General features: G+C 34.1%; 1 protein-coding gene across 1 annotated transcript in view; it reads left to right on the plus strand.

The window, feature by feature from the left end:
* LOC149795851 (uncharacterized) overlaps window positions 1-26,907 on the plus strand; it is an 85,307-nt gene that overhangs the window by 33,575 nt on the left and 24,825 nt on the right. The window contains exons 11-16 of the mRNA XM_089963866.1: window positions 664-833; window positions 10,379-10,437; window positions 14,643-15,951; window positions 20,386-21,135; window positions 23,594-23,850; window positions 24,641-24,955. Of these exons, the coding sequence (XP_089819992.1) occupies window positions 664-833; window positions 10,379-10,437; window positions 14,643-15,951; window positions 20,386-21,135; window positions 23,594-23,850; window positions 24,641-24,955 (2,860 nt within the window). The remainder of the gene's footprint in view (window positions 1-663; window positions 834-10,378; window positions 10,438-14,642; window positions 15,952-20,385; window positions 21,136-23,593; window positions 23,851-24,640; window positions 24,956-26,907) is intronic.

Genomic DNA, 26,907 nt, shown 5'->3' on the forward strand with positions numbered 1-26,907 from the left:
TGAGCAGAATTAGACCAAATTTGACAGAAAGCATGCTGCCTAAATAAAGATCTTTAAAGTTTATGATAGAAATCCACAATTCAATATAGCTGTTATTACTATAGTACTAAATACTAAAATCCATCCAACAAACTAAGCTTTATCAACCATCTGCTCTCTCATTTGGCTTTGTGAGCAGATGTCAACTGGGTGAGTGATTTAGATACAACCTGGGTCTTTCATTTTGACAATACAGCATCACTATAGGCAGGTTAAAAACATTAAATATTATCTAAGGAAGTATGATAAGAAATATGCAGTAATATTTATTTGGCAAAGAATCAAGTTTATAGATTAGTCTGTTGAAATTGTGCTACTAGTTGCACTTGTGAACCTTAAAATATTCACAGATCTAATTATCATTGTCCATTGTCAGTGGTAATGTACACAATGTCAATAGCAATAAGACTATTAAAGACTACATGTATTAATTGTTATACTGATCATAAACAATAGGATATGCTGAAACCACTAAAGGGAATATTTATTATAACTTAGCCTTTTACAGTAATGTCTAATTCCTGTAAAACTCGCTGAGATGTTTGGCACATCAGATAATTAGAACTATGACTATGATTTATTTGAGAGGTTTTCATAAACTTAACAGTATGTTGCAATTTTCAGCCCCCATGCCCAGACAGACAAGAAATGTTGCATTGTTATCTCTGGTGACATCAAAGACAGGAAGGCTTTGGAGAACAGATTTTCCCACTTTAATCACCAATTCAAGCCAAAGCATATTGTTTGTCCTTATGGAGAAAAGTCTGCTCTGCTCATATTTGAAAAGAATGTTGGTAGGTTTTGCATAGAAAAATCAATTATTGTCATTCTCTCCTGTGAATAATGTCACAAAACATAACAGTCACAATGTCTGTATGTGTGTTCATTCTGCATCAAATTTCTGGTTACCTTCTTTAAGTCTATGTCAGTGGCTTTAACGAGTGGATTGTATGCAGACCTTGTTTTCAAAAATACATAAGGGGAGAAGGAACACTGCTAGAGATTGAAGGCTAATGAGGTATGTGAACACAATTACATACAGATACTGCTCCCATTTTATGTGCATGACTGTATAGTTAAAGGTTTTAGATCAATAGCATCTAATATTGCCATGGCTGAATTGTCACCAGACATAGTAAAGATGTTTACCATGGGATATGAAACATTGCAGCTGATGTGGAGGTCAAGAGGTCAAAGGTAAAGGTCACAATTGTCATTTTTCTTATGGGGTTGGGGTAAATCTTGCATCATTAGATAATCATGAGAATTTGAACAAGATTCACCAGTGAACTTGAACTATTATTGGGGAAGAAGAAGCCAGGGGTCACATAGTCAATTGTTGCTAAGTATTTAATGCCAATAGAAATAGTCTGTATCTCTTGTTCCCATACATTACTTGTTATTAGATTTTGTACATGTTATTTTAACATGAAAGGGGTGATTACATATTAGATATCAAAGTCATAGGAAATTTGACCATAGCAGCATCATGACATGCAAGACGATTGATTTGTGCATTTTTTCAGGCGGATTTACTGTCAGTATTAATTACCAGTATCAGAGTTTGGATTTTAATTGAATAGTAAGTTAAAACGAAACCAAACAGCCAACCCTATTGATAATTGAATTTATTACTTAATAACACAATGTAGTTTAAAGAGAGTGGCTGTCTTGGTTGCCCATCCTATGTATTTTCTCAGTATGAATATATTTAATTGGTTTAACCAGACATTGTCTGGAAAATTTAGCTCATCATAAAAATGAGTTTGTAATATCTTATTCTTTCCTGAATGCACAAAAATACAACTATGATATGTTGTTCCTTGAAATAAGTTAAGATTAATGAGTGTTTCCACAATCAACAATTTTCTGTTTCCTTGATGACCAGTTATGTTTCGATAATGACCATTTATGTTTCCATCACTGACAGAGTTTCTTTAGATTACTATATGTACAAAGCTTTGCTGTCATTGTGAATCCATCCCATGCCTCCCCAGTGTTGAGGCAGATGTATGTAGTCTAAATAATGTAATGCAGTGTTAGGCAGAAGTATGCAGGCAAATGTATGGTGTCCAAATAATGTATGGCAGTGTTAAAGGAGATGTATACAGTCTAATAATGTATGGCAGTGTTAAGGCAGATGTATACAGTCTAATAATGTATGGCAGTCTTAAGGCAGATGTTTACAGTCTAATAATGTATGGCAGTGTTAAGGCAGATGTATGCAGTCTAAATAATGTATGGCAGTGTTAAGGCAGATGTATACAGTCTAATAATGTATGGCAGTGTTAAGGCAGATGTTTACAGTCTAATAATGTATGGCAGTGTTAAGGCAGATGTATACAGTCTAATAATGTATGGCAGTGTTAGGCTGATGGATACAGTCTAATAATGTATGGCAGTGTTAGGCTGATGTGTACAGTCTAATAATGTATGGCAGTGTTAAGGCAGATGTATACAGTCTAATAATGTATGGCAGTGTTAGGCTGATGGATACAGTCTAATAATGTATGGCAGTGTTAGGCTGATGTTTACAGTCTAATAATGTATGGCAGTGTTAAGGCAGATGTTTACAGTCTAATAATGTATGGCAGTGTTAAGGCAGATGTATACAGTCTAATAATGTATGGCAGTGTTAGGCTGATGGATACAGTCTAATAATGTATGGCAGTGTTAGGCTGATGTTTACAGTCTAATAATGTATGGCAGTGTTAAGGCAGATGTATACAGTCTAATAATGTATGGCAGTGTTAAGGCAGATGTATACAGTCTAATAATGTATGGCAGTGTTAAGGCAGATGTATACAGTCTAATAATGTATGGCAGTGTTAAAGGAGATGTATACAGTCTAATAATATATGGCAGTGTTAAGGCAGATGTATACAGTCTAATAATGTATGGCAGTGTTAAGGCAGATGTATGCAGTCTAAATAATGTATGGCAGTGTTAAGGCAGATGTATACAGTCTAATAATGTATGGCAGTGTTAAGGCAGATGTATGCAGTCTAAATAATGTATGGCAGTGTTAAGGCAGATGTATACAGTCTAATAATGTATGGCAGTGTTAGGCTGATGTTTACAGTCTAATAATGTATGGCAGTGTTAAGGCACATGTATACAGTCTAATAATGTATGGCAGTGTTAGGCTGATGTTTACAGTCTAATAATGTATGGCAGTGTTAAAGGAGATGTATGCAGTCTAATAATGTATGGCAGTGTTAGGCTGATGTTTACAGTCTAATAATGTATGGCAGTGTTAAGGCAGATGTATACAGTCTAATAATGTATGGCAGTGTTAGGCTGATGTTTACAGTCTAATAATGTATGGCAGTGTTTAGGTAGATGTATACAGTCTAATAATGTATGGCAGTGTTAAGGCAGATGTATACAGTCTAATAATGTATGGCAGTGTTAAGGCAGATGTTTAAAGTCTAATAATATATGGCATTGTTAGGCAGATGTTTAAAGTCTAATAATGTATGACAGTGTTAAAGGATATGTATACAGTCTAATAATATATGGCAGTGTTAGGCAGATGTTTAAAGTCTAATAATGTATGGCATTGTTAGGCAGATGTTTAAAGTCTAATAATGTATGGCATTGTTAAGGCAGATGTATACAGTCTAATAATGTATGGCATTGTTAAGGCAGATGTTTACAGTCTAATAATGTATGACAGTGTTAAGGCAGATGTATACAGTCTAATAATGTATGGCATTGTTAGGCAGATGTTTAAAGTCTAATAATATATGGCAGTGTTAGGCAGATGTATGCAGTTTAAATAATGTATGGAAGTGTTATGGCAGATGTATACAGTCTAAATAATGTATGGCAGTGTTAAGGCAGATGTATGTAGTCTAAATAATATATGGCAGTGTTAAGGCAGATGTATACAGTCTAAATAATGGATGGCAGTGTTATGGCAGATGTATGCAGTCTAAATAATGTATGGCAGTGTTATGGCAGATGTATGCAGTCTAAATAATATATGGCAGATGTATGCAGTCTAAATAATGTATGGCAGTGTTAAGGCAGATGTATGCAGTCTAAATAATATATGGCAGTGTTAAGGCAGATGTATACAGTCTAAATAATGTATGGTAGTGTTAGGCAGATGTATGCAGTCTAAATAATGTATGGCAGTGTTATGGCAGATGTATGCAGTCTAAATAATATATGGCAGTGTTAAGGCAGATGTATGGCAGTGTTAAGGCAGATGTATGCAGTCAGATGTATGCAGTCTAAATGTATGGCAGTGTTAAGGCAGATGTATGCAGTCTAAATAATGTATGGCAGTGTTATGGCAGATGTATGCAGTCTAAATAATGTATGGCAGTGTTATGGCAGATGTATGCAGTCTAAATAATGTATGGCAGTGTTAAGGCAGATGTATGCAGTCAGATGTATGCAGTCTAAATAATGTATGGCAGTGTTATGGCAGATGTATGCAGTCTAAATAATGTATGGCAGTGTTATGGCAGATGTATGCAGTCTAAATAATGTATGGCAGTGTTAGGGCAGATGTATACAGTCTAAATAATGGATGGCAGTGTTAGGCAGATGTATACAGTTTAAATAATGTATGGAAGTGTTATGGCAGATGTATACAGTCTAAATAATGTATGGCAGTGTTAAGGCAGATGTATGTAGTCTAAATAATATATGGCAGTGTTAAGGCAGATGTATACAGTCTAAATAATGGATGGCAGTGTTATGGCAGATGTATGCAGTCTAAATAATGTATGGCAGTGTTATGGCAGATGTATGCAGTCTAAATAATATATGGCAGATGTATGCAGTCTAAATAATGTATGGCAGTGTTAAGGCAGATGTATGCAGTCTAAATAATATATGGCAGTGTTAAGGCAGATGTATACAGTCTAAATAATGTATGGTAGTGTTAGGCAGATGTATGCAGTCTAAATAATGTATGGCAGTGTTATGGCAGATGTATGCAGTCTAAATAATATATGGCAGTGTTAAGGCAGATGTATGGCAGTGTTAAGGCAGATGTATGCAGTCAGATGTATGCAGTCTAAATGTATGGCAGTGTTAAGGCAGATGTATGCAGTCTAAATAATGTATGGCAGTGTTATGGCAGATGTATGCAGTCTAAATAATGTATGGCAGTGTTATGGCAGATGTATGCAGTCTAAATAATGTATGGCAGTGTTAAGGCAGATGTATGCAGTCAGATGTATGCAGTCTAAATAATGTATGGCAGTGTTATGGCAGATGTATGCAGTCTAAATAATGTATGGCAGTGTTATGGCAGATGTATGCAGTCTAAATAATGTATGGCAGTGTTAGGGCAGATGTATACAGTCTAAATAATGGATGGCAGTGTTAGGCAGATGTATACAGTTTAAATAATGTATGGAAGTGTTATGGCAGATGTATACAGTCTAAATAATGTATGGCAGTGTTAAGGCAGATGTATGCAGTCTAAATAATGGATGGCAGTGTTAGGCAGATGTATGCAGTCTAAATAACGTATGGCAGTGTTATGGCAGATGTATGCAGTCTAAATAATATATGGCAGATGTATGCAGTCTAAATAATGTATGGCAGTGTTATGGCAGATGTATGCAGTCTAAATAATATATGGCAGTGTTAAGGCAGATGTATACAGTCTAAATAATGTATGGCAGTGTTAGGCAGATGTATGCAGTCTAAATAATGTATGGCAGTGTTATGGCAGATGTATGCAGTCTAAATAATATATGGCAGTGTTAAGGCAGATGTATGCAGTCTAAATAATGTATGGCAGTGTTAAGGCAGATGTATGCAGTCAGATGTATGCAGTCTAAATGTATGGCAGTGTTAAGGCAGATGTATGCAGTCTAAATAATGTATGGCAGTGTTATGGCAGATGTATGCAGTCTAAATAATGTATGGCAGTGTTATGGCAGATGTATGCAGTCTAAATAATGTATGGCAGTGTTAAGGCAGATGTATGCAGTCTAAATAATGTATGGCAGTGTTAAGGCAGATGTATGCAGTCAGATGTATGCAGTCTAAATAATGTATGGCAGTGTTAAGGCAGATGTATGCAGTCTAAATAATGTATGGCAGTGTTAAGGCAGATGTATGCAGTCTAAATAATGTATGGCAGTGTTATGGCAGATGTATGCAGTCTAAATAATGTATGGCAGTGTTATGGCAGATGTATGCAGTCTAAATAATGTATGGCAGTGTTAAGGCAGATGTATGCAGTCTAAATAATATATGGCAGTGTTATGGCAGATGTATGCAGTCTAAATAATGTATGGCAGTGTTATGGCAGATGTATACAGTCTAAATAATGTATGGCAGTATTAAGGCAGATGTATGCAGTCTAAATAATGTATGGCAGTGTTATGGCAGATGTATGCAGTCTAAATAATGTATGGCAGTGTTAAGGCAGATATATGCAGTCAGATGTATGCAGTCTAAATAATGTATGGCAGTGTTAAGGCAGATGTATGCAGTCTAAATAATATATGGCAGTGTTAAGGCAGATGTATGCAGTCTAAATAATATATGGCAGTGTTATGGCAGATGTATACAGTCTAAATAATGTATGGCAATGTTAAAGGAGATATATGCAGTCTAAATAATGTATGGTAATGTTAAAGGAGATGTATGCAGTCGAAGTAATGTATGGCAATGTTAAAGGAGATGTATGCAGTCTAAATAATATATGGCAGTGTTATGGCAGATGTATACAGTCTAAATAATGTATGGCAATGTTAAAGGAGATATATGCAGTCTAAATAATGTATGGTAATGTTAAAGGAGATGTATGCAGTCTAAATAATGTATGGCTTGTTAAAGGAGATGTATGCAGTCTAAATAATGTATGGCTTATTAAAGAAGATATATGCAGTCTAAATAATGTATGGCTTGTTAAAGGAGATGTATGCAGTCTAAATAATGTATGGCAATGTTAAAGGAGATGTATACAGTCGAAGTAATGTATGGCAATGTTAAAGGAGATGTATGCAATCTAAATAATATATGGCTTGTTAAAGGAGATGTATGCAGTCTAAATAATGAATGGCTTGTTAAAGGAGATGTATGCAGTCTAAATAATGTATGGCAATGTTAAAGGAGATGTATGCAGTCTAAATAATGTATGGCTTGTTAAAGGAGATGTATACAGTCCAAATAATGTATGGCAGTGTTAAAGGAGATGTATGCAGTCTAAATAATGTATGGCAGTATTAAGGCTGATGTAGTCTAAGTAATGTATGGCAATGTTAAAGGAGATGTATGCAGTCGAAGTAACACCAGGTAAGACTGATGTATGCAGTGCAGATGTATGTGAGGGTGAATGACCTTTTGTGTTCCAGTATTTGAAGTTTTATTGTTATTCATGTACATCATGTTAATGGCTCTTTGAATCCTCTAGCAATTATAGTATTAACCTTTGACCCATTCTGGTTTCATTCATTTATTGAATGTTTATCACTCGATCCATCATCTCTCAGATGCTATTTCACTTACACTTATAAAAACTGGTATCATGGTAAGGCTTCTCGGGAAAATAACCTTTTTTATTTTCTGATTGAGTTCTTAACACCCTACATTATCTTGAGTCATATTTTACTTGCACTAAACAAAACTGAATATGGTGAATGATGCATCTCAAAACGATTTGACTCATTTGTAGGTAACTGTTGTCTAATTTACACACCTGAATGACTTTGTAATTTTTCTCTTTTTATTTATCACACCAACATTTTATTGGCTCCTTTAATTGATATAACCAAATGTAGGTAACTTTAATTTATTTTCTATATTTCACTTGCCTTAGTTCTTTCAGATGTTTGTTTGGTACATCTTCCATTATCTGTTTAACCATACTTATCATTCATAATGGTGTATTTAAGATGTACCTTGTAGTACTAAAATTGGGTCACTGTGCTCAGTGGAATTTAATGTGACCTACTTTTGACTCAAGAAGGACTTTGCAGTTAGAATACATTCTTAATTCACATTCACTGCTACATGCCCTTCACTCAGTACCATCCTATTCATCTGTATACTAACCTAGCTTCAGTATACACATCTCCCTTAGTAATTCACAAACCCATTTAGAACAGAGTTAGGCATGGATCCCATTTTGTTTTCTAGAAAATTGTCCCCTAATAAACATGAAGAAAATTGTGATCAAAACTGGTTTAAAAAACTTTGATATATCACTTGCTTATTCATTGAAAACAGCAGTTGGTGCCTGAAAATTGGAACAAACATCATAAAATTTGCAACTTGTAATAAAACATTACAATTTTGTTTCATTTTCTTGGTAAATAACAATATTCAACAAAATTTTGATCCCTGAAAATGTTAGTAATGCGTACTGAGATATGGATTAAATAAGTTTGCTGAAGTGAAATTCCTATTTTAGTTCTCTCTTTTATTTTGGTTTCACTTTATTCATCATGAATGCAATATGTCCTCTTGTATTAAAATGTGGAAAGTGTCAGTCTACCTTCCCAGCTATGTCCATGAACACATATGTGAGAACCTTCTAGTTAGGTGTCAACTGAGTTTTGATCTCCTATTTGTTGAAATGTTTGTTGTATTGTTACAATCAGTCATAGGTAGACATGCATTGTATTATCATTTTAGCTGTGTCTTTTATGTCAAATCAAATGATGGGGTACTGGTAGAAGTTTTTTAACACATTAACCCCTGGAGGTTTTTGTAGTTTTCACCTGAAATTCAAGTAGCTATTTCTGAATAAGTCCTAATAAATCAACATTCAGGTGTTTTTCCAATAACATAATGCCTAGCTGTGTTAGAAACATTGCTTTTCAGTGGCATTTGCCTCGTGCTTGAGCAGAAGGGTGAAAGTTGGAGTTCTTTTTTATTTTTATTAATTTTTTTTGCTTAATGGACCCATTATTTCCATATCGAGACCACTCTTTATTCCAAATGCCCATCTTATCCTACTTTTTGCAAAGGTTCATCTGTCTGTTAGCAATTCATACCAGTCTGCCTTAGATCTGAGACCAAAAGGTCTAAAATCCAGACAAAAATCTGATTCTGACCATGGGTGAATTTTGGGTGGAAAGAAATTGGGTCCAAAAAATGAGGTTTTTTCCTCTATATTTTGTAGTGCAACTAGAACTTCCAGATTATTTGGAATCATTGTAGAGCTACTTCTGTCTTCCTTTCTATAATACCACCCACTTTAGTGTATTATACATCACCTTGATGCTACAGAGCTCGGCAGTAGGCTACTACCTCCTGCCACGTAAACTCATCACCAGGGGTTAATGTGTTAAGGCAATAGCTAGTGGTCACAGTAGTGTGTCAGGTTAACTCATTTTAATTGACCAAACGAAAACTCTTATAAATTGTATGATGTAAGTAACACAATTAACGTATTGAACATTATTCTATGGTGTATCCTACTAACTCACAGATGTCCATTACCGTAAATAATGCAAGCAAAGGGCGTACTCATTAAATGAAAAGTAGTTTTCCATATATGGTTCATTATGGAGAAGTGATTTCAAAAAGTTTGTAGTAAACTTAAAATTGTCGAATTGGCACTCAGAGGTTTGCTGAAAGATATGCAGAAATGTCACTGTCATGAAATCATTGCTTCATTATTTTACTAATCAAACAATGCATTTGAACAGAGTTTCAATGTCAACAGTTATTTGTTTCACAAAATAAATATCCAAAGTTTTAAAACAAGGAAATTGTTTTGTTGTAAATTGACAATAACACTTGAATATTTCTACATTCATATGCAAAAGGACGTGATTAAACACTCATTGTTTCTGAAGGTACACATGGTGATAAATGTTGAAATCTCTTAATGTCCTTAATGATGTTTCAGAGGTTGATTATCTTGAAAATAAAGGTAATTTGAACACAAAAGCAAACAATTTCATTAAAAAAGGATTTTTTATTGAGTTATTTTCAACACGATAAAACAAATATTAAACCTTTAAACTGCCCACCCCGCTGTCACCACTCTGCACTCTTTGTTTTCTCACCACCACTCTCCAGTCGAGATGGAATCCCTTAATTTTTCAAAGGTCCCTCAGTACCTCATGATACTGATTATATTTCTCTGCTTTGGGACCCACTGTTTGCAAATTACTAAGGTATAGGTGTACATTAATGAATGTGTAATTGTTGAAGAATTTGTGTTCCAAAACCTATTTTGCTGGTCATAGATGCCTGATGTGACATTGCTACTAATTCTGTATCCTCAAGCCATGGAGATTTTTAATATGCATTAGTCAGTTGTTTGATAGAAATGTATGGCTACCATCAGGTATCTCAGCATAGCTTCTTTTGTGATACTCAACCATTGTGCTTTTTCTGTTTTCAGATGTTAAAACATTGACGTCTAGTTTGAAACCATTAAAAGTTGAACAACTTCAACCAGAGGTACAGTTCCACATTTTGAAGTTGTATTTCATGTTGCAATTTTTAATTCTTTATTGATATAACGTCAGTATCTTTTTTATTGAGACATTAATGCTGCTCTAGGTTGTTAGTGTAAATTGTTACAGTTTTAATGGCCATTTTGATTTGTGTGGTGCCGTTTCAGGTTTCAGCTACATGGAGCACATAAGGACTTTACATAATGAGAAAGTTGTGCATATATATATACACATATATATATATATTAGAAAGAGGGAGAGAGTCAAACTTATGAATGGCTAAAGAAAGTAGCAGTATTTACAAGATGAATTTAACATTTTGCATTATAAACCCTATGTACAAAGACTATGCTTCAAATTTTATTGTTAAAGTGCTTACTATGATCTTGATTCCCAGGTTATTGTTATGTACTAAACACATATAACATATTGTTTACTAAGTCAGATTTGATAAACTAATGCTAATTCAGGGTAACATTGCATGTTTGTGTTAAATGCTTTGGGTAGCAAGAGGGGATTAATAATGGTGATTAACTTTGAAAATTTACTCCAGGAATGAATTTCTAAGCTATATTGTGTTGTTTCAAATGTTTTAAATAACGGTGGAGATTAGGGCTGTTCCATTTAAACATACATTGTACCCAAAGAAGGCATCTTTTTGAAACTATATGCCAGGGTACTTTGGAACAGCACTTAGCTATGTTAAATTAGACCAACAGTTTGAGTACAGTGAATATAAGCAATGTAATCAATGTTTACTCATCAGTTCACATGAAATGCCTGCACCTTAAAATATTTCTTTATGAAAACAAACATTTCATTTGTGTACTCAGTATGCTGTCTTGACCACTTTAAGCAGTGAAAACAGTTTGGTTAGGAAATACCTAATTGTTGACTGAAAAGTAGGTGTCCATTTCATACATGACTTTTATTGGAGACAGTTCATGGGGGGAAATGGGAATGACCATTGAGACCAGGTGGCTGTTGTATAAAGGTGACCATAATAGCAGGTTTGATTGTATCTGTATACATTTTCGGATATTTTTGTTTTTGCTGTCAGACATTATATCATTTGTCGTGGAATGTATGTACATGCATCATTATCTTCCAATAACTGACTTGTTTGGCAATTGCATGATATCGTACATAGCATGATGGCATTCTGTGGACCACCGCCATCATTCTGTAAAGGGATTTTGCTATAAGTAAAATATTTGGATTCATTTTAGTCCATGATGAAATTAAATAATAAGTCCATGATGAAATTAAATAATAAATTCATAATGAAATTAAAAAATACTGAAATAGGTCAATACACAACTGTGTAATTTCAATACCCATCAAATTTTGACACAAAAAGCTTAAATGCTGAACTTTTAGTGCAAGGTACTAAAATTAGATTAATGCTAGTTTGGTCGACATGGAAAGGGTACATGTATGGTACATGAAATAATATGCTGCTCTTGGAATTTTTAATATTTTAAAGTAATTTTTTTTCCGTGGATATGTGTATTGTCTTTTTAACAACAGCAGCTATTTTTGATCTATTATGGCTCTCATCTGTTGGTGATAGAGATGTTACTAAAGCAAGTGTTTAACCCTAAAGCCTATCTCTAATGAATTTAAATTTAATATCCATTGATTAAAACAGTATACTTTCTCTCAGAAATCTAGACCTATAGACCCTTTCGGTGACCTCATTATCTGACTAACCTTTCTAAACTCATTAATGTATAGAGATTGCACTAGAAGCATTTATGATAGGTATTTTCATTGGTCGACATTCACAGATTGCAAAACAGAACAAAGTGAATGAAATTATACTTCATGCCTCGGGCAAACTTTGCAATTAAATGCCCTAAATAAATGTGTGATAAAGTAATTAACAGTTAATTGTTAGGCACAATGGATACAATTATATATCAAAGAGCATGTAATAACCTGTGCAGAAACTTGCAATTGAAACTTTAAAAAAAAGTAGAAGACAATAATTTGGGAATAATATAATAATGAACACACAATTCCTTGGAAAATCAATAACAATAACAACACAAACATATAAAAGCAAACAACAAATTACAGTTAAGCTGAATGTTGAATGTAGTATTTTATTTATTTAATTCAGTTTAATTAAACGAATCACTTACAATTAAATAATTTCCATGGCTTACTTTGCTTCCATTGTGTTAAAGCTTTATACTATGAAAAACATTTGGCAATGAATGTTATTTAATGTAATAATTTCATTTGCATGCGATGATTGCATACTCTCTCAAAAAGGCATGTATCATACAATTAGTATCGTTAATGTTGAAAATTAATTAAATTTTCTGTTGTGCAGTTCAAACAGATACATAGGCGTCTGATGATTAAAGCTTCTTTTGATTTTTTTCAATGAAGAATTAAATTTAAAAAAATTCCATTGCTTATTTTATTTTCATTGCACCCCATTTTTTCATTGCATATTTTAGTCATACTGATCTATAATCCACTGATCACATTCCACAAAAGCTAGACCATTTATTAAAGTTCTTTTACAAATGGTGAACTGTATACGGTTTTATTTGTTGGCACTTCTCCATCCTTTATCTATGTTAAGCTCTCAGCCTTTGAAGAGCCCAACCCCTCCCCAGCCATCCAAAATTTGTAAAGGCTTTTATGAGTTTCTGTATCCTCCATAGTGTAGGTGTTTATTTTTCTGTAACAAATCAAGAAGAATTTGAAAGAAAAAAGTGTTTATTATTCTTATTCAAGAGCTGCTCTTTGCTATTTGCATTTTATAATTTTACAGTGTCTTGAACACACAAGGTCCCTGGAACCGGTCCCTTTGTTTTCCTTCCCAGAATATTTCTTTATGACATATACTATCCTCCTAAGATACTAGGTCTTGCAGCTGGTTTATATATCATGGTCCCTAAAATTTTAGTGATCTTGGTCAAGGATCAATCTAATGTTATCAATATTCATAAAAGCAAATGACACAATGGAGTGCTTTTCAATTTGACAAAAATATTACCATTGGATACATCAGGAGGACACACACACACACACACACACACACATTTTTCTGGCAATGTTTGTGCCAGAAATTTAACCTTCCAAAATATGAAAAGAGTCACTTATGTTTGTCAGCCTAGAGATTTCTCATATTTTTGGCCAGATCATGGTCTAAATGTTAAATAAAAGGTGCCAATAAATTATGCCCAGACTGTTTTCAGTATATTTTATTCATATATGTCTGTCTTGATTTGTAACTAATTTATTTAGTACTACTTTGTTGCACATTTGTCAACAAATACTAATGGGTCATGAAGGATTAAAATGCAGTTGTTTTATCTTGCAAATCACTTAACGGAATAATTGTTGTGATTCCTTTAGGAAAATTAGAGGATTTATTCAAATTTGATGAATTTCAGTCTTCTTTCTTTGCCTCTGAAAGAAAAACTAGTACAGTTAGTTTCACAGGCAAAAATGTTTAATTTTAATTTTAATGGAAAGATGACCAGGGCCTGGATTTTCCCAATATAAATTAATTAGCATATTTTTTGCTTGGTCATAAGCTGGTTGTGTTTACATTGTGCTCACACATAGCATTTACATCAGACAAATAGTCCTTTTCAATTTCATGTATGTTATTTCCTTCATATGACTGGAAAATTTATAAAGATTTTTGTGGAAATTTTTAAGGTGGATCATGGGATGATGTGTAATGGCTCAAAAGTTAGTCTTTGTGCCTGACCAATTTGCTGTTTGCTGAAATCAGGCTACATATCTTTATTCATATATCTGTTTCTGTGTAATGGTTTAGTACTCTTTCACAACAACTCCATTTTTTTCAATTAAATTCTTAGACAAACTTAGCAAAATGTCCATTGATTCTGTTACATCCTTAGACAAACTTAGCCAAATGTATACTTATTTTGTTACATTCTTAGACAAACTTTGCCAAATGTATATTGATTCTGTTACATTCTTAGACAAACTTAGCCAGATGTATATTGATTCTGTTACATTCTTAGACATATTCTGCCAATGTGTATTGAAAGGAATATTTAGGCAATTATTTTATGCAAAGAAATTCAGAGAGCAGTTTGTCTACACTGATCTGCTGTATAGACATTTGTCCCATTAAAACTGACACATCAATATATAAACATGTTTTTGATTTACTATCTGTAGTCCAGAGATGTATTCTTATATTTACTTCAGGAAGTAAAATTTCTCGTTCCTGATGGTTTAGTGGAGAGAGCACACAATGCAGATCAAAAGGAAATGCTGTTTACCAATTTGCAAGAAGTTACTGGAGTTGAGGTCACTACACATGATAAAAAGATGTACCTCAATGGGGTAACTACTCGCCAGATAGATATTGCAAAGAACTATTTAGATGATTTTGAAAAAAGGCTGAATATCACACTGAAAAAACAGAGAAATAGCATGTCTTCTGACTCTTTAGATGAAGGGTGGGATGACCAAATTAATACATTAAATAATGTTTCTGAAGTGGAATTCAAGGCATTAGAGATTCTTGTACATGGCTTTGAAAGGATAAAAAACGTACAACTTTCATGGCATGATGGTGCTATCTTAATAGATGGATCAGCAACAGATAAAGCTTCAATCATAACAGACCTAAATAGTCAGCTAAATGTCCTTAGAAACAAACAATCTGTGGAGATTGCTTTAGATGATGAGGAAAAGAAAATTGTGAAAGATATCATGGGAGATGTGCAGTCAGAAGATACAGTTTGTGTCTATGATGAGAAAAAGAGTCTGGTTGTTGTGTACAGTGACAAACAGGATGACATAATGAAATTTAAGCACAAGCTCAAATTTCAAACAGGGAAGTTGAAGGGAAGTGTGAGGAGTATGAAGCGATTTGCCGTAGATAACCAATTGTTGGAAACATCTGGGGAGAATTTTAGTTCATCATTTAAGTCAACAGAAATTGGACAAGGCTTTATGTGGTCCAAGGGTGCACTAGATAAGGCAGAAATCCACACCAAAGAAAATGTTAAAACAAAAACATCTCAGGAAAGTTTTCATTCATCAGTGAGGACAACAGAAATTGGACACAATTTTTCATGGTCCAGGGATGCATCTGATGTAGAAATATTCTTCACCAAAGAAAATATTAAAGTAGCTGTGTACAAGGCAGATATTCTCAGTCTTCCTGTTGATTGTATTGTGAATGCTGCTAATGACAGAATGCAGCATGGAGGTGGGGTTGCTAGGGTGATTGCAGATGCTGCAGGCCCTGAACTGATCAAGGAAGGGGATGCAATTATTAGGCGGCAGGGAAGGATTCAAGTTGGTTGTCAGGTGACCACAACTGCAGGTAGACTTCCATACAAATGTGTAATCCATACAGTGGGGCCATGCTGGTCAGATTATCAACCTCATAATCTTCAGAAAGTACAAGAATGTGAGGAAGACTTGTATGATGCGATCTATGGATGTTTCACAGAAGCTACAAGAAATGGCCTTTCTACAGTTGCATTGCCAGCAGTTAGTTCAGGTAATTTTTAGCTCTACTGGTCATAGACCAAAAGAGTTTATGGGATGGTCTTTGGTCTGTTGTCTGTTCCTCCATTAGCACAAATTTGCTATTGCTATTCCTTCTTAACTACTTGGAGGATTGCTGTTGTTATTGTTGTTGTTGTTGTGGGGTTTAACGCCATTTTTCAGCACACGATAGGCTATATATGGCGGCCAGTATCAATGGTGGAGGAAGAACCTGAGAAAACCCCAGAAAGAACCACCGACCCACGAGAAGCTACTGGCATGCTTTCTCACATACCTACATTGGCTGAATCTGAGACTCGAACCGGCGCAGACAGAGGTGAGATGGCAGTGATCCGTAACGGAGAACGCTTTAGACCACTCGGCCACTCGGGGCCCCTTCGAGGATTGCAACTGTCTGTCCTTTAGTACAAGATTGTTACTGTTACCTTCCTAAATACTTGTAAGATTGCTGTGAAACTAAACACATATGGATATCCAATATAACCACCGAAATGGACATCTTGAAATTCTTGTTATTACTACTCCTTCTGAATGGATTGTCATATCAACATGGGGTTTTCACTTGAAGACATCTTATAATGTCTGTTTGGTCATAAATGAAACTGGTACCACTGTGAAGTACAAAAATGTCTTCCACAGTGGTCATCTTGAAAATCTTTTTATCACTACTCCTTATGAAAGAAAATTCATATTGATATGATGTTTTCACCACAGTGGCCAACTTAAGAATCTTGTATCAATGCTTCTCCTGAATTATTGTTTATCAGCATGGGGTTTCACCAAAATACTTCTTATGATGTTTATTTTTATCTTAAATTAAAATGGTACTGATCTGACATCCAGTATATATTCATGCTGAAAATCTTCTTTCACTACTCTTCATATATGGACAGTAATTTCAACATGGGGTTTTCATCAGAAGAGTTCTTTTAGTGCTGAGTTGGCCTTTAAGGAAAATGAATAATTCTCAATAAGGCCACCGAGGTGGCCATCATGAAAATATTGTTATCTCTGCTCCATCCATCATGAAAATATTGTTATCTCTGCTCCATCCATAGCTATATCAACATGGGGTTTCCACCAAATGACCATTGGTCATAAGTGAAAGTGGTGTTAGTCATACATCCAATATAGCTGCTATGATGACTGTATTAAAAATCTTATCACTATTCCTCCTGAATGACATGGGTTTTTCTACCACAGTACTTATAATAATGTCTGCTTTGTCTTTAATTAAAAATGGTCCCAAGCTGACCTCCACAGCAGCTATTTTGGCAATCTTTTTATAGCTAAAGAATATAAAGGATGGGTTTCAAAAACCAGCAGTTAAAAGGAAAAAGTGGTTTTATTTGAATGCCTGGAAACTCGATTTGCCCAGTAGAGCATCAGTCTCTTCAAGGGACTCTTGTTCTTGTAACTCTTACATTGCTTTTAAGAAATCTTACATATGAATTTTATACATGTTGCTCACAGTGACAATAAGTCCCTTTATGGTATTGCCCTGCATTGATCATTGTAGTGCATTTTACAACTTTATAAAGCTTTAGAAATTTGTTATGAGAGTTTGACCACATATATGGTACGCATCAAGACCTTTCAATGTTTTTTTATTGGTGAGTCCTCAAAATATTGTCATTAAAAGTAGCAGACATTCATAATTATAATCATTTTGCTTGAGCATTATAATCCAGCATGCAAAATGTAGCGGCCATTGCTAAAATTAAATAAACTTCTAATGGTTTCTTTTAAAATATGTTTAAACCAATTTAACCTCAGTTTGGAAAGAATGTATAGACATGATGATCATTCAAGTGATGTTGCTATTACATTCACTAGAATTATTATATCTAGAAAAAAGTTTAAAGCAAGCCAATAATATATGGACCATTACATTTGTTGGAGATGGTGCTGACATTGAAATCTTGCAACATAGATGTAGATGTGGCTATTATATTCACTATAAACATTACATATTTAAATATTAAGATATGATGGAAATGGTGCTGACATGGAAACCTTGAAACATAGATGTAGATGTTGCTATTACATTCACTAGAATTATTATATCTAGAAACAAGCTAAAAACAAGCCAATTATATATGGACCATTGTAATAACATTTGTTGGAGATAGTGCTGACATGGAAATCTTGCAACTTAGATATACATGTAATAATTACATACACTAGAATTATTATTTAAATATTAAGATATGATGGAGATGGTACTGATATGGAAACCTTGAAACATAGATGTAGTAATTACATACACTAGAATTATTATATATTGAATAACATATGTTCAAGATAATGTTGACATTGAAACCTTGCAATATCTATGTTTTTGTGTAGGATGAATACAGTTAGTTATTAGTATTGTTAGCCTATGTATAGCAACATCACCTGTACCATATAATGGAAAAGTTCTTGCAATTAGTTGTCAAAGGTTAACAAAAGCATATCTGTATATTCAAGGCAGGTATTGTTCTCCTTAACTAGAGCAAGTTGGTATCAGTTAAAACAATTACAGAAATAAGTATGTCCATGAATTTATTAGTTATTATATCCATGCACAATGTATATTTTATATATTTTGAGGTTTTACATATAATTATTATAGATGCAGTAAAGCCTGTCTTGATAGATCACTATTTCTGCCAGCAAAAGGTAGTCTCTTAAGACAGTTGGTCTCATAAGAGGTTTGTACAAGATGACCAGTTTTCAAGGTTAAAATTCACTAGTGCTTAAAAAGAATTTCTTTCTTTCATGTTAATTCTTGTTAAAATATTTAATTTATTTCACCCCACACGAATTTTTTATAGCAATTACAATATACATTTGTCAAACTACATTCCCAATTATATTTGATGGCCTGACATGCATATGCATATAATAGTATATAAATTGCAAAATTAACTAAGGTAATTTTTATTTATCCTGTATAGGAATTGCACTGGTAGTTTTGACTAACAATAGAATATATATGTATCAGTGAATGAAATCGTAATTACGATTTGTTTTAAACATAATTAACCAATCTGTAAACAGAATATATTTATATTGAGACAGAAACCATAGGCTTCATTCACCAATGACATAAAGAGATTAACTAGTCAGTAAACAAAGAGTCTCACAGCTGCACCTTGGTGAATAGATGATGTTTTGGTGTATGAGGTTTTTATTGACTGTAACATAAAACAAACCAAATAACATGAACCGTTTACAGTCACAACCAAATAACATGAACTGTTTACAATCACAACCAAATAACATGAACCTTTTACAATCAGAACCAAATCAGGAAGATGATAATCACTTATTAAAGACAAAGACTTTGTTCACCCCAAGTATTACTGATCGACTCCAGAGACAAATAATGTACTATGCTGCTATAGAGAAAGCCTTTAAAAAGATTATAATCATGAATTTATGGGTGTAGTGTGTTGTTTGCAAAAGATAAAGAAGCAATTTAAACCCTTTAATTGATTATAAATCTCCATAATTCCATCCTTTGAAGAATGAATGTTTAATCATAACAGGGATTTATATGACTTGTGCACTACATTGATTAGTGACATGTACTGTAGTCTGGTTTACAATCTGTAGCATTGGACATGTACTCTAGTCAGGTTTACAGTCCGTAGCATAGGACATGTACTCTAGTCTGGTTTACAGTCCGTAGCATAGGACATGTACTCTAGTCTGGTTTACAATCTGTAGCATAGGACATGTACTCTAGTCTGATTTACAGTCTGTAGCATATGATATCACCTGCAAAAGCTGTAGATTTTAGCAAACCTGTAGACTGACACAAGTTTTGTTTTGTTGAGAATAAATCCTCCAAAGCAGTCAAGTAGAAATTGCAGGTATTTGATCATGTGAATTGCATTCACCATTCTTAGAACACATTCCTTTAAGATGAAATTTATCTTGAGGATGGTATACAGTAAATATCATCTATACTCACTACTTATAAGTCAGCTCCAACTTCATAAAACATGGACCCTGATCTAACATTACAAATGCACCAGCAGATCAAAGTATACATTGATTATTTTACTGACCTAACAAACTGCATATACACAGGTTTTGCCAAAAAGCATTATGTGATAGAATAACTGGGTCTGTAACGTTTTCATCTTGTCTGTACTTGGATGGATGATGCATTTCTTGTTATACTCACAATAACATTTATGTCTTATTCACATAAGCAAGAAGCAGCTTTTAAAAAAAATATAAGATCTTTTATCAATTCTACTGTGTCTGAACTTGTGTTTTGAAAGTTGAACAGTAGCCTGGAAATGTTCGATAGAATGGTTGGAAATGATTCTCAACATGTCAGAATTAGGATCTACAAACGTTAATGAATTCTCAGAAAGCGAGTTTATTTTGCTGTATGTTATGTTAATTTAGTTGTCTTTTCCTGCAGGCATATATGCCGTGCCACAAGAAATGTGTGCTGTCCAATATGCCAAAGCTGTTCTTGACTACAGCCAAAGTTCTAGACAGGGACAGGCCTTGACAGAGATCCACTTCATTGACAGACTTCCACACCTTGTGAAGCTGATGCAGGATACATTCAGAACTATGATTCAGAATGGGCAGGTACCAAACTACAACATACAAAATTATGTTTCTTTTTCATCAAGTTACCAGAGACGACAGTCAGAGGAGACAGGAAGGAAGGGACATGGAAAACAGTTTGTTGCAGTTAACAACAGCCAGTATGAAAATACCGAACCTAAAACATTATCCCCTATTTATTATGAGCCAGAAGAGAATCAAAAAAAGCATTTTGTATTCCAGGTTTCAGTAAAGCCAGTTGTTCGTATTTATGAAGGAGACATTCTAAAACTAAAGCACATTGATGCAATAGTTTGCCCTGATGACTCTGAAGGGTCAGGTATAGGAAGAATTGCTTCAGCTCTTCAGAAGAAAACTAAATACAGGCAAAACAAAGACATGTGCTTCAAGAGGCAGAAACCTAACCTTGGAGATGTAGTTATAACTCATGAAGAAGGAAACCCTTCTAATGTGATTGTTCATGTGGTGATTGAAAATAATTCACCCCAAAGGCAAGAATTCAAGTCTACAATACAAAAGTCCATTCACAATATTTTGAGGAAGACAAATGAATGCATGAAGGTGAAAACCATAGCCTTGCCTTTGTTTGGAGTGAGTAAGTATCAATTTAAATAAGGTAGTACACCTTTAGAAACAATCATTAAGTTAATTGCAGTTATGTAAGGCTTGAAATTAGCAGTAGCCCATTGGTCCAAGGCTAGTAAATTTCATGTTGGATGAACAGTTTTATAATTTCAAGAGTCTGATGGCAAGTAAAATTTCAGTTGCTGCCAGTCGGTATTTGTTTGAAGCACTAGTGAAGATACACAAGTACTATAGTAAACACACCTAATCCCCCCTCCAATCAGTTTGCACTCTGCCTACTGATTTTAGAAATGAAAAGTTTTAAGGATATAAAAAATGCACAAAACTCACTGATTTCATTCATCAGTTTATTATGTCTAACCTTATTGTCTACCAGCAGCTCCTAAAATTGTCATCTTGTTTACATTCAAATCAAATCAAAGCTCTTGATTTAAACAACCACACAGACTGTGCACTGTCCTATTCCACTCCTTTGATACCTTTAATGTTAAAAATTGGCAAGGGAGACAAGCATGCGGGAAGTGAATAGGCAAGTACTTTAGCAAATATCTCACTCTATTAGAGGTAAGTACTTTAGTAAATATTTCACTCTATAAGAGGCAAGTACTTTAGTAAATATCTCACTCTATTAGAGGCAAGTACTTTAGTAAATATCTCACTCTATTAGAGGCAAGTACTTTAGTAAATATCTCACTCTATTAGAGGAAAGTATTTTAGTAAATATCTCACTCTTTTAGTCCTTCTGACTACGAAGAAATTTATGTTAAATTATAGACATGTAAGAGTCAATAGCTAATTTTCTCTGAGAAGAAATGCTTGTTTGTATGGTTGAAATTTATGAATAGTGAAGTAATTAGCACTAAATTATATTTCTTTAGGGAAGTTTTAAAGAAAGATGAATCCCTGAATGAGACATAACACCACAAAAAACTTAGCTTTTTCGAAAAAGGAATAAATTTAAGTGCTTGTTCTCAAGTGAATACTTAAATACTTGTCTATTCAGTTGAGTTTCATCATTTAAATAGTGTATAAAGTAGACACACTCCATATTTGTTGTTGAGACACCCAACATCATAATAAACTGGGTAATGCAGATTGTTGCTGAAAATCTAGCTGACCCATCTTAAAGGGGAAAAAAAGGAATTCTGAAACATTTTCTTTTAGACTAACATAAACTTGGACCATATCATTACTGATATCCATATATCATAACTATCTGAAATTATAGCAACATGATTATGGTGTTATATAAATTATATGTATTATCACCATAAAAATATTTCAGGACTATAATCTTTGTTATAATTATTTTATTCTTCCACCCTTGTCTGGAACCATGAACGGAATTTGGTCAGATATTGTCATTTATGAATCAGGCATTGTGTATTTTGTGTATGGCAAAAGTAATTTAAATGTATATTGTTGTTTTATGTGAAATGATGCAAAAAATGCAGATATATATATAAATTGCTCTGTAAATTTGTCAATATTTTCCTATTAGTTAAAAAAATCTTTGTACCACAACGAAATCCTTGCAAAAAAAGGTATGTGGATTGAGCTCTGTTGAAAAGCTTCAAATATTTACATACTGCATAACATGCAATTAGATCACAGCATCAATATTAGAACAAAATAAAATAGTTTCAACATTGATGGTTGTTTAAAAAAATAAATGTCCTTAGTTTTAAAAAATACGGAATGTTGTCTTGTTGTGAATCACACTATTTTCTTGTACACAAAATGTTTGTTGAAATCTCTTTGACTAATGTTGTTCATGATTGTTCAGAGGTTGGATATCTTGAACAAAAAGTGATTATGCACAAAGAGCAGACCACTTCATTAAAAAAGTTTTTATTTAGACTTATTCCAACATGATTATAAAACAGGTATTCAGTTATTAAACAGCCATGTAACTCCACCCCCAGATTCCTCTGTGTCCAGAAGGGATGGCATCCATTTCCTCTTATTTTTAGGTCCTTCAGTAACTCACATCCTCACTTAGAGTTTTGTCTTTATTTTTGGGATGCTGCAGTGTACAAGATGCCAAGGGACATGCACAGTGCTACTCGCTGACCTGATTAAGTGATAAAAAATCCATTAAATAAAGTTATATTTACATGTTTATATGAGTCACATTTCTGGATGAATTCATTTCTATGAGTTTGCTACTCAAGGTTACTGCAGCTGTACTGATTCTCTCCTATTTAAATTTGGTGCCATAATCAACCCACTGAAGATATTAATTCAAGTAAAAAAGAGTAGAACTTGCAGTGTATCTACTAATAACTGTTGACACAGCTGAGCAATTTTGTATGCTTGATCATGTTTAAGTTTCAGTTTGTAAAGATGATATTTATTCTTTTCCTGATGAACACAAAGAAATGGTCCCATTCATTTTATAACAGTTTATCAGTAATCTTTCTATAAATGTACATGTGTTAAATTTTATTTCTTATTTATCTATTTAGAACGAGAATTACTGACACAAAAGTTGTGGGCTGAATCATTTCTGGAGAGATTTGTTGCCTTCTGTCGTGAAGTTAAAAATCCCAATCTAGAGGAAGTCCATATTATTACACACTTTTCTTCAAGCAGTACCTATTCTACATTGACAAAGGTTTTCATTGAGTTTGCTGATAAGTTCAATAAGGCACCTTCAGATCAGAAGGGGACTCCACCCAGACCACCATCACCTGAGATTTTCAGGACTTGTGATAATACAGATGTGAGTGAATGATGAAATCATTTAGCAGAAATTACACATTTTGGTGTTTGTCAAGCCCACCTTCGAGGACAATTTATAAAGCAATCACTTTGGCATATGCTTGAGCATCCATACATACATCTGTCCATGCTCCACATTAACTTTCCGTGTTAAGAGTTTTAGTTTAAACTCAGTACTAAACATTTTAATTTCCAGTTAGGTTTATTTCTTACTAAGTTGGTAAGTGGGCTTAGCAAACAGGAATCTCATGTCTTACCAGTGTATAAACATAAGATATATCAATTTCTTCTTTATTCATTTATAACTCTATAGCTGTTTGAAAATAGGGAATGAATCTAATGAAAGCTAAATTTATTGTGCTGTGTGCCTAATTTCACATGATTGCGTGTGTACAATTTATATGGGGAAAAATAATACTAGAATTAACTTGTATGCCAAAAAAAATTATTTTCATGCTGAATGTTCAGTAGTTTATTTACTACAGTGTGTACCGGTATCATATAATTAAAATTTAACATAATGGAACCATGATGGTTAGCATGCTGGACTTGCAGTCAAAATGGTTCAGGTTGGAATCCTACCATTCAGATCAGTATGGGTCAGCTATTGTGCTGCCTCCTTGGACAAGGCACTTTAATTACCTGAGTACTCAATAACCTACTTGTGTTGGTGTGCCATAAAGCACCAAACCAAACCAAATTTAACATAAATGAGTTTATGAGAGGTGTACATTTATTTTTCTGGTCAAATGTATCTCATTTAATTTATTCCTGTTTAATATCTCCTATAGGATCCAATGTCAGGCCAAGGACATGAATCAAAGATTGACGAGGGTGACTCAGATGACAGTTGCACAATATGCATGTGTCCAAAAACTGACCCCAAATATCTGTCCTGTGGCCATTCATTCTGCTTTGAATGCATTAATGAAATGTTGAAACACAAGCCTGTTTGTGCAGTATGTGGTAAAATTGTGGGGACAGTTACTGGCAACCAGCCTACTGATGGGAGGATGGATGTGAGGACTACCTCAATGAACTTGGCAGGATATGAGGGTCATGGCTGCATTGAGATAACCTATGATTTTCCTGCTGGGAAACAAGGGGTTAGTATGCACCGATTCAGTAAGTAGGGTTTTTGGTTACCTCCCCTGGATTATATAATTTGGGACAAGAAGTACAACCTGTATTTGCACTAAAAGTATTGCAACCTCCTGTAGGAGCTGTGAGAAGAAAGAGATTTTATTTAATTCTTTAATTTCTTTAGTTTTGTTTACATCTTTGTTCATATGATTTCATTTTTTATTATTTGAAGTTTATAATTTAACTTCCCAGATAGAGCCTCCCAAACAACACTAATAAACTGGAAATGAATGAAAGAGTTCAAAATCACACTCTTATTAACAGGTCTGAGATGATCTTTTCAGTGTTTGTTCAGTAAATTAAACTGCCTTGTCTTATGCAGATTTCGACAAGCATTATTTGAAAGAACAGAGTGCTATCATTTCAAGTAAATTCTCAGTTTTTCAAATTTTCCATTGTTATGGAATAAATTATTTTTTACTGCTTTATAGATAATGATTCAAAATTGATGTCATGAGTCCAGGTAGGCATTTGAAATTATTTCCACATAATAAAATGCATTAATTTAAAACATTAATGTAGGAAATATAAACATCTCCTCCTTTATTATAATGAAAATTTAATGAACATTTATGCACAGCAAAATACAGATTTATACAATGAAAGGTTTAATACCTCAGCTTTGCAAGAAAATTTTTACATGAGTATGCTGCATATTCTCTCTTAATTTCAGCACATCTCTGTTCATTATTACCAATATACAACTAAGTCACAATGTGTGTGTGTGTGTATATATATATATATATATATATATATATATATACAATGACATCAATACTTAAACAAATACATTATTTGGCTCTCAGTGTGGGGGCCACTCAGATGTAACATTGTACAAGACTATTTCCAATATGTGCTAGGCTGATGCCAGCATCTGAGTGTATTCTGGTCTGATCCCAGATCAATTATATACTGCTAGGCTGAACCCAGCATTACAGTGTATTCTGGTCTAACCCCAGCTTACGTAGACTATGCTTGACTGTTTTCAGTCTTATATTCTAGGCTGATCCAATCTCAATAAGAATATGATATGCTGGTCCCAACATTGTAGTGTGTTCTGGGCTGATCCCTCAATTATAAACTGTGCTAGGCTGATCCCAGTATTACAGTGTACTCTGGTCTAATCCCAGCTTAAGTAGAATATGTGCCATGCAGATTCCACCATTTGAGTGTATGCTGTGCTCGTCCCAGAGTACACAGGCTCCATGCTAAGCTGCTCCCTACATTTGAATGCATTATCAGCTGATCTTAAGTAAATCTGTGCTAGGCTGTTCCCAGCATAAGAGTGTATTCTAGGTATTTGCTTAGCTGATTCCAGCATGAAGAAAGTATTCTGATTTTCTCCAATTAAAGCTGTATGTGACTTTTATTAAACAGACATGGGCTTTATGTTATTAGTGTAGCATATGACTATCTAATTAGGGAACAGTAACATTGCCCATGGCAGCCCCATGAGAAAGTACTGAAACAAAAGCCATGAGAACACAAGGGCACATTCCACCATGTAGACATCAACAGGCTATGTTTGGTGTCAGGCCAACACAAATCTTTAAGATATCGTTGGATGCCAAGACTCATTGTCTGTAACTTGCAAAGGGCAGAAGGATGCAACTGTTCACATGGTACTGTACATGATTGTGTGATACTACACACATGCCATCTACTTTGGTGGTTCCTTGAATTTAACACAGCCAATGCTAACCAATTAGAAAGGTTCTCATCATGCACACCACATGTGAGCCTCCATCTAGCCCCATGTAGACAGTACATTATGGGACTGATAATAGCTTCTTGCATGAGTCCTTGGCTATCTTCCAATTTCAAGGTACATGTACAACACCCATTAACATGTGTCAGCTTATGACTGGACAATTCTAATTTTACATCATTTCAGCTTGCAACACCAACGATACCT

Source organism: Sinohyriopsis cumingii, chromosome 7, assembly GCF_028554795.1.
Source record: "Sinohyriopsis cumingii isolate HCF-2022 chromosome 7, ASM2855479v2, whole genome shotgun sequence".
In the NCBI taxonomy this organism is placed as follows: Eukaryota; Metazoa; Mollusca; class Bivalvia; order Unionida; family Unionidae; genus Sinohyriopsis; species Sinohyriopsis cumingii.